The 10046-nt window shown below is 39.8% G+C and overlaps 1 protein-coding gene across 1 annotated transcript in view; it reads left to right on the plus strand.

The window, feature by feature from the left end:
* The window catches only part of Chrnb3 (cholinergic receptor, nicotinic, beta 3 (neuronal)), a 27683-nt gene extending 18123 nt beyond the window's left edge, over positions 1-9560 (plus strand). The window contains exons 6-7 of the mRNA XM_013024420.1: positions 806-971; positions 9550-9560. Of these exons, the coding sequence (XP_012879874.1) occupies positions 806-940 (135 nt within the window). The 3' untranslated portion in view covers positions 941-971; positions 9550-9560. The remainder of the gene's footprint in view (positions 1-805; positions 972-9549) is intronic.
* The last annotated feature ends 486 nt before the right edge of the window (positions 9561-10046 follow it).

The raw sequence follows: 10046 nt of genomic DNA on the forward strand, positions 1-10046 counted from the left end.
CGGAAGTGGCGCTGTGGCTCAAGTGGTAGAGCGCTAGCCTTGAGCTGAAGAGCTGAGGGACAGCACCCAGGCCCAGAGTTCAGGCCCCACAACCAGACCCCTCCCCCAGGCTCCTCCTCCAAAAAAGTTAAAAGTGAGTGAAAAAAGCTAAAGGACAGTGCCTAGGTCCTGAGTAAAGGTCTCAATGCTGTGCCAAAACAACAACAACAACAAAAAAAACTCAATTTTTTTCCCTTTAGACCACTCTCATCCAGAGGCTTGTTTCCACTCTGACCTCATTCTGACAGGCCTGGAGCCTACTCTCCCATGACTACTGGCCTCACTAAAGTCTCTTGGATTGCTTGTCTTCCCTTGGTCATTTTTCCTCCTGAACCTTCAATAGCTATACCATATGAGTAGGAAGAGATCTGTGTGTAACACCATCAAAATTAGTTCCTTATTTGTGATAAATTTCATGTGTAAATAAGGGAGCATTGCAGGTAGCTATACTTTCTTTTAATCTGTTTATAAATTAGGCTTCTGTTATTCTGGGAAATATTTTCAAATAATTTTACCATTTCTATTTTCTTCTTCAGTGATGACAAGAATGTGTCTGTATATTCAACTTGCAAGCTATTTTCTTGGGGGTATAGTGAACAAATCACTGAATGAAATCTTAGCCTAGGTTCTGAGTGACATGTTGGATATATTTGAAAAGTCAAAAAATGCTGCAAATCTGAATATTTGCCTTTTAAAATCCCTTAATGAGTTTAAAATGGCCATCTAGCACCTTAAATGAAAGTCATATTTTTTTTCTTTTTTGTAGGTTGTGCAAGACTGGAAATTTGTGGCTCAAGTTCTCGACCGAATCTTCCTGTGGCTCTTTCTGATAGTGTCAGTTACAGGGTCGGTGCTGATTTTCACCCCTGCTTTGAAGATGTGGTTAAATAGTTACCATTAGAAACATGTCTCCAAGGCCATTTAAAAGCCATGTCATCAGGATAAAAGTCCCACAGTAGAACTGACATCTTCCAGCATGTACCCGGTCTAAATGCATGTGTGCTTATTTCTCAGAATCCTGCTAATGTGGTCTTTACAGTAACTGAATTTCTCATTTTTGGTTTTGTTGGTCATGGGGCTTGAACTCGGGTCCTGGGTGCTGTCTCTGAGCTCTTTTGCTCAAGATTAGTACTCTACCACTTTGAGCCACAGAGCCACTTCTGGGTTTTTTTGAGTAGGAATTGGAGGTAAGAGTTGCATGGACACTTTTCTGCCCTGGCTGACTTCAAACCGCAATCCTCAGACCTCAGCCTCCTGAGAAGATAGAATTACAGGCATGAGCCAGCAGTGCCCAGCTGAATATCTCTTCAGTAGGAGAAACCTGGGAAAAATAACTAGTCTCTGTTGCTAGAGTTGGGTTTAAAGATGTCAAGAAGGCCTTCATGTCATGCTCTCTCTGTGGGAGGGCCTGGAGCTCTTACAGCTACTCAGCTCCTTGGTGGTTTGAATTGCAGTCTGAGGCTGTGTGAAACTTCTCTAAGCAATAGGGATGAACAAACTTTAATTTCAGTTTGGGGAAATATACAAGTACAGCTACCCTTGGTCCACCACACTTGTTATTACAAAGATTCCAAGATACCACTGGTCAGCTAATGTTCCAATATAGTGTTCATTGAAATAATCTCACTTAAATATAGGCAGGTGGAACTCATAGTTTATTCATAGCATTCCAAAGCCTTTTAGTCCAGTAAAACCCATTGTGAACTGTGACTTGCTCTAAAGTTATGGCAAATAAACTATCATAGAAATAATCATTTGCTACCCAAAGTGTATTTATTAATATCCACTTAGCTTCTAGAAAATTCAATTACTGGGTATTCAATGATTAGATTTCCCGCTCATCTAATGGAATCCATTCCTGCAGAGTGCTGTCGGCTTCCCATTCTGTTATCATCTGTCTCCTTTTCTGTCAGGAGTACTCCTTCCCCACTTTCCTGCTTGTTCCCATACCAGTAATGAATTTGACTGTCTAGTCAAATTGGGTTTGCTGCTGCCCCCACCAATCCTCCCATGATTTTAGTTTCCCTTGCCCAGTGATAAATTCAAATCCTTTTCTCAAGTATTTTGTTTTGGACATGGCTATTGTAAAAAAGTTTTTTTTAAAACCTAATCATCCTGTAATGCTTACTATTTAGGAGACTATGATCTATGGATTATGGTTTAAAGCTCTCCCAGGTGGGAAAGTTCTAGTTCCAATTAATCACAAAAGATAGATGTGGAGCTGTGGCTCAAGTGGCAGAGAGCCAGCCTTGAGTGAAAAAGCCAAGGGACAGGTCCCAGGTCCTGAATTCAAGCCCCAGTACCAATGCAAAAATCAATCCATCAATCCAAGGGCTGAATTCATCCAAATACATCATTGCTACTGATGTGTTTAACTTCATACACCTTCTTCCCTTTCCGCATTGATTGAGTTTGTTTCCTTGAAGGTTATACATTAGTAAGCGTACTCAAACTTTGTTAGGAACACTTAAAATCAGTGATGATCACCACTCTCTCCCTCTCCCTCATTCACCCCCCTTTTGTTTTAGTAATGCTTGGGATTAAACTCAGAGCCTCATGCTTGGTAGGCAGGCACTCAACCACTCAAACCAAGCTTCTAGTCCCTCACTTCCCCATTTCACCTTCCATGATGTGTCAAAACCATCTAGAATTTGAGCTGTAAGTTATTAATTTTTATATTATTTGTCTCTCATCCTTAAGAATCACTTACTGATAGTACCTTTTGCCCATTGTTCATTGAAAATGATTTCATTTGGTGTATGTGCATGCCAGTCCTGGGGCTTAAACTCAGGGCCTGGACACTGTCGCTGAGCTTTTCTACTCAAGGCTAGCACTCTACCACTTGAACCACAGCTCCACTTCCAGCTTTTGGTACTTAATTGGAGATCAGAGACTCAAAGACTTTCCTGCCCAGACTGGCTTTGAATCACAGTCCTCATACCTCAGCCTCCTGAGTAGCTAGGTTTACAGGTGTGAGCCAGCACCTGGTTTACCACCGATTTTTATCCTGTTTTCTTCTTTCTCTGAGTTTTTTTCTCATTATTTAGAGGAATTTCTTTTAGACAAGGTCCTATTACATTGTCCAAGCTGGTCTCAAAACCCTAGCTGAAATAATATCCTGTCCCATTTTCCCAAGTGGCTGGGAAGACAGATTCATGTTACTTTTTCCAGCTCCTAGTAACTCTTAAAAAAATTTTTTTTGGGGGGGTCCGGTCATGGGGCCTGAACTCTGGGCCTGGACGCTGCCCCTCAGCTCTTCAACTCAAGGCTAGTGCTCTACCACTTGAGCCATAGCACCACTTTTTTGGCTTTTTCTGCTTATGTGGTGCTGAGGAATCGAACCCAGGGCCTCATGCATGCAAAGCAAGCGCTCTACCACTGAGCCACCTTCCAAGCCCTTAAAAATTTTTTGAGTGTAGTGAACTTTCTGAACACTTTCATTTCTGAAATTACAATTTCTTTTGTCCTTACACTTGAATAATAGGTTGGCTGAGCATGGGATTATGGTTCAAAATAATTTTCCATCAGAACTTTGAAGGGATTTGAGAAATGCAGTGAAGGTTATTATTTCTAATTACTATATATTCATGTTTGTTCCTAAAGTGCTCACACTTTCCTCTTTATCTTGGACTTTTCATATTGGACTTTAGAAATGACCCCTATAAATGTCAAGTCCAGGGTTTCTGCTCCCCCTCCCTCTTGCCCACCTATATACACTCTGTCTTACTCCCCTTCCCTCTCTCTGGCTTAGCAATAGGCTGATGTCTTCATTTTGAAATTTCTACTATAGAGACCTTGGTATTAACGAGTCTGTCCTCCATGCTTACTAAACTGTAGACTTTCTTTTTCTCATACTTTTAATTCTTTAACCATTTATATGATCTGGTAATAAATATGGCTCTGGTCATGATTTTCTGCTTTTTACCCCACTTCCTGAGGTGAGGTGTTCTGAATGTCTGTGGATCATTCATATATTCGATTTCTGAGAACACTGATTTTCCTTCATGGATGTCAAACTCTCTGAAATATTTGGGAGAAATAATCACAGCTACTTTACAGTCTCTTATTATCTTTTTTTTTGGGGGGGTCCGATCATGGGGCCTGAACTCTGGACCTGGGCACTGTTCCTCAGCTCTTCAGCTCAAGGCTAATGCTCTACCACCTGAGCCACAGCGCCACTTCCGGCTTTTTTCCTTTTGCTTATGTGGTGCTGAGGAATCGAACCCAGGGCCTCATGAATGCAAGGCAAGCGCTCTACCACTGAGCCACCTTCCCAGCCCATAGTTTCTTATTATCTTGTATAACAGTTTTTCTCTCTGCAGTAAATTCTTCTGATGCTTTTTGTGAATATTTTACTTAAATAGTTGGTGATTTTTCTTATTGCCTTGTTGACCTAAAAGTGCAAATTGTTTCTAATCCCAAGAAAGCAGACTTCAACCATTGTATTGGTTCAGTTCTTCTTCCCTGCCTAGGTCTAGCCAGGCTTTCTCATCTTCTGTTGCTGGAGTTACCCTTTACTTGATAGTAGCCATTGTTATGTTGGGCACTGTCTTGAGTCTCTAAACCTAGAACCCATTCTGCCTTACCAACGAAGGAGGACCACATTAGTAGGACAAACAAAGCCACAATAAAGACATAGCAGTGCTGCAGCTGTCCCTCATCTTAATCTTCCACATTAATTCCACTTCCTCTTCAAAAATACTCCCTGCCTATAATCTAGGATTACTAGTTTGCTAGAAAACATTATTTCTTTGTCATCCCCCTCTTTCCTTTATGGGAACACAAATTCTACTGTTCTGACAGGTCTTACCACAAATCTCATCTCATCCACCCCACATTCTGCAGCACCCCCACCAATCTGGCTTCATCTGCCCCACATTCTACAGCACCCCCACCAATCTGGCCTGTGACATCATCTCAGACAGCTTGCCATTGTGTTTTGCGTTTATAGAGGCTTTCATTCTTACTTCACATTTCTTTGAAAATAGGGCTATTTTTGTAAAATTTTCCACAATTTTAATATGAAAAAGTTCAAATACTCAGTATAAAGTATAAAATGAGTACAACTATCACCTGTACCTTCAGCTCCTCTTAACATTTTGTGATACTTGCGTTGAGTTATCTTTGTAAGCTAGTCTTTCTGAACTAGTGGAAACCTTCAAACACCATGACATTTAAGTATACATCTCTCAAAAGTAAGCATATATCTTATTCAAAAGTTAAGAACATTTTCCCATCTAGTCACAATTTCATTATTACACTTCAAACTAGAAATCATTCTTTAGGGCTGGGAATGTGGCTCAGGTGCCTCACATATATGAGGTCCTGGGTTCGATTCCTCAGCACCACATACCAGAAAAGGCCGGAAGTGGGCACTGGGGCGCAAGTGGTAGAGCACTTGCCTTGAGCTGAAGAGCTCAGGGACAGAGCCCAGGCCCAGAGTTCAAGCTCCACGACCGACCAAAAACAACAAACAACAACAACAAAAGCCAACAAACCCATTTCCTTTATTATCCATATTTGAATTTCTCCGGTTATTTCAACTTTTCAAAACTATATTCAAATTAAGATTAATGCTTTGTGTTTGGTTACTGTTTGTATATTCTTTTAATCTAACATAGTTTTGTATTTATTTCTGTGGTGGTGGTGGTGATGGTAGTGGTGTATGTGTGTGTGTGTGTGTGTGTGTGTGTGCACGCACACATGAGCACAATGCTGGCCCTGGGGCTTGAACTCAGGGCCTCATGGTCTCATTTAGCTTTTTTGCTCTACCATTTGAGCTATACCTCTTTCTGGCTTTTTGCTGGTTAATTGGAAATAGGAATCTCATGGACTTTTCTGCCTCAACTGGCTCCAAATCCAAATCCTCAGATTTTAATCTACAGAGTAGCTAGGCATTAGCCACTAATGCCCAGATTCTTTCTGTTTTCTTAATATTGCCTTTGTGAAGAGACCAAGTCAGATGGTACATTCTGCCTTTTTCAATTTACCAAATTATTTCTCATGTTTTTACAATTTGTTCCTCAGTCTCTGAATTTCCAGAAACATAAAGTTGAGTTCAAAGGCTGAATGAGATTCAGATTTTTGCAGTTTTATCTCCTGGATAATGTATAGATCATATCGCATGGTGCTAGGAGACACATATCGGGTACATTCACCCTGCCCTCTGTCTGATTTCTTTTTTTTTTTTAAATTGTGAAAATACCATACAGAGGGGTTACAGTTACATGGGCAAGATAATGAGTACATTTCTTCTCAAGCATTGTTGCTCCTCCTTTGTTTCCCCTTCCCATCCCTTCCCATCTGCGCCACCCCCCTCCTGCCAAAGTTGTAAAGTTCGTTTTTTGACATAACAACTTGTACAACTCATTGTTGCAATGGGTCCACCTGTATACCTATTTAAACAATTTTTTTCCTTCCCCTCCACAAATTATACCAACATCAAATACAGTGAAAGCAGGAGTTATACCGTGGGGGATGGACATACAAAGCAACAATGAAATCATCTTATAAATATGTTAGAAACAATTGCATGAAAGCAAAAACATTTGAATACTTATCTTGGGGTTCATTTCACCTAACATCAACTTATCTGACCGTTCTGCTTGTCTCAGACATATACTAGTTATTGCAAATAAGGGAAACCAGGACCTATGTTTCTTTGGGCCTGGCTTACTTCACTTAATAGTATTTTTTCCAAATCTTTCCATTTCCTCACAAATGGGGCAATGCCCCTCAGTAGATGAATGGCTCAAGAAAATGTGGTAAATATACACAATGGAATTTTATGCCTCCATCAGAGGGCATGGCATTGCCCCATTTGCGAGGAAATGGAAACCCCTGTCTGATTTCTTTTTTTTTTTTTTTTGGGTCCGATCGTGGGGCCTGAACTCTGGGCCTGGGCGCTGTCCCTCAGCTCTTCAGCTCAAGGCTAGCGCTCTACCACTTGAGCCACAGCACCACTTCCAGCTTTTTTCTTTTTGCTTATGTGGTGTTGAGGAATCGAACCCAGGGCGTCAGGCATGCAAGACACGTGCTCTACCACTGAGCCACCTTCCCAGCCCCCTGTCTGATTTCTTATCAGCTTTCTAGACTTAGACTTCTTCATTCCTTCCCTTGGCTTCTACTGATATGAAAGACAACAATAAGAAAGGAAAGAATGAAAAGAAAGGAAGGAAGGAAGGAAAAGAAAAGAAAGAGAAGGAAAGAAAGAAAAGGGGAAGAAAGAGAAGAAAAGAGAAATAGAGGAAATAAAAGAGGGAAGGGAGGATAGAGGAAGGATTAGAGATGGGGAAGAAAGACTAATATCTCACTAGCTAGCCATCTTGTAATACAAATCAGGTCTAAGTCACAATTCACAGTTGTTCAATTATACATGTTGAGTAGAACAATAAAGAATTTAAAATACACACACATACACACCAATGTTACACCAGACCATGAAAAAAGCATACTGGACTCAATTTTGGATTAGAAAGACAATTGTGCTGGGAAAGGAATTACTAATTTATTGACCCCAAAATGGTGAGACATGGATTGTAGTTAATGATCCACAAATGTTAGTCATGTGGGAGTCCTCTTGTTGTTTACAATTCTGGATATTTGTAATAAATATTTCCATTCTGGTCATGCTAAACCTCTTCTTTTTATACAAAATCTTTCTTCCCTCTTCCCTTGTGTCATTGGCTCCTCCTTCTAAAAAGGGTTCTTTTAATTGCTCTCCCTTTTGGTGTAGGCCTTTCCTATGCACTGTCTATTCAGTCCTTCCTAAAATGTCTTGATTCATACCATTATTAGAACGAACAGAACTGTAGTAAACAGAAATAACAGATTTTCCCCAAATAGCTTATGCTGCTTCTTTAGAGAGATTTGTGCCATCTGAGTCATGTTTTAAAGCAATACTTTTGCTAATACCAACGTTTGACTCAGGGCCTTATATTTCTTTAGCTTGCTTGATCAACTGGCTTTCTGCACTTAAGCCATGCCTCCAGGCCATTTTTTGCTGGTTATTTTGGAGATGAAGTCAAGCACTTTTCTTCCCAGTCTGAATCAATATCCTCCAAATCTCAGCCTCCTGAGTAGCTAGAATTTCAGGTGTGATCCACAGGTTCCAGACTCAAAAGCATTTCTGTGTTCCAGAAAAAGAAATCACATTTATGTGCTTTTGGATGTCATGTTTAAGCTATTATATTTGACATGGTCAGTTTATTTTTAATTCATGTCAGAGTTTGAACCATAGAACTGTATTTCTAGGCACTTTATAGTGCCTATGTATAAGCATACATTATGAAACATTGAGGTATTATTGTATGATCTCTATACCTGTTACTGTTCTCCACATTTTAAAGGAGGAAATACAATAAAATAAAACCAAGGGCGTGAGGACTCTTGGGTTTCCTTGCTATGCATTATCTAGCTGTGTAACAGTACAGCCTTAAACTAGATATATGCTCAATATGGATTGTAGCTTCCTGGCCAGTCATAAGAAGTTGTGGATCATGACTGTGAAGCTATTCTACACTCTCAAATCCTCAACTTTATTGACTTATCCTGGAGCTTTCATTATTTTTGGTCTACACAGCTTATTACTGCTTTTTGTCCCTCTGGGAAGTATAATCTGCTTTATCCATACTTAAGGACACAATTTGGAGAATCACATGTGATGAAAATCAAGGATTACTTCCTTGTTACTTTGGTGAGATTGAAGATCCAAAGGTCAAATAATCATTCTCCTTTTTTAATGAGAACACTGTTGATTTTTAACTCATTATTAGCTTTGCTTATTGGTAGACTAAGCAAAAGACAAGATTAATAGTAGAAAAATGTATTTAGGTATGTGTTTCTATTTTAAATTTTGAAAAATGCCGGCATGAAATACTTCACACAGCAAACTATTTCCTGATCAGATATAAACACAGGAAAGATCCAATGTCTTATTGCTGCAAAGATGGGAGATGAGGATAATTTCAAATACGAAAAAATACATATATTATAATGAAACTCAGAAGCAACCAAAAAGACACTTAAAGCAAAGATGATGTGTGTGCGCATGCCTACATGAGTGCATATGTGCATGGTGTGGTGGTGGTAGTGGTGGTACTGAGGTTTGAATTGGCTTTCTCAAGGCTGTCACTCTACTACTTGGGCCACAGATCTGCTTCTGACTTTTTGCTTGTTAATTGGAGATAAGAATCTCATGGACTTTTCTGCTCCACTTCAAACCAGGGTGCTCAGATCTCAGCCTCCTGAGTAGCTAGGATTAAAGTTGTGAGCCACCAGCATCTGGCTAAGAAACTTTAAAATATCCAGCAACACAAACTATAGTCAAAATTTGCCAGCTAATCCCAACTGGTGGATATTGCAGGACCTTTGTTGCTCTGCCTCAAGTTTCTTTATCTAAAAAAATCTCAATTTTACAGTTAGCTTGTCTAAAATAGGATTTTGTATGGGACTATATTGTTACATATCTGAAATCTATTTCAATCCCTTTATTGGCACTGAATTGTTGAGAAAACTAAATTTGTCAACCCCAAGAAGGTCCCACGATTTGGACTTTCCTGGTTGGTTGCTTCAGGTGTCATCTGCATTATTTTTCTGTCTCCTGTATTTCCTGCCATCTGCTAGTGACACCTGTAGTTCTAACAATAATTCAGTTTCACTATATGTGGCAAGAATAGGTCACAGGTGACAGTGTTCTTCTGTATCCAGGGGTAAAATCTGTTATCTGCATGTGGCCATGGCACAATCAGTTATAAAGACCATTACCTATGGCCTGGTTCTAAATAAAATGTTTAATCTGCAAGTGGCAGAAATCTTAGCTACTCAGGAGGCTGAGATCTGAGAACCATAGTTCAAAGCTAACCAGAGTAAGAAAGTTCATGAGACTTATTTCTTTTTTTTATAATTTATTTTTATTTTATTTGTGAACATACTGTACAGAGGGGTTACAATTACATGGGCAGGATAATGCGTACATTTCTTACCAAGCATTGCAGCCTCCTCCTTTG

Source organism: Dipodomys ordii, unplaced genomic scaffold (assembly GCF_000151885.1).
Source record: "Dipodomys ordii isolate 6190 unplaced genomic scaffold, Dord_2.0 Scaffold4, whole genome shotgun sequence".
Classification (NCBI taxonomy): domain Eukaryota; kingdom Metazoa; phylum Chordata; class Mammalia; order Rodentia; family Heteromyidae; genus Dipodomys; species Dipodomys ordii.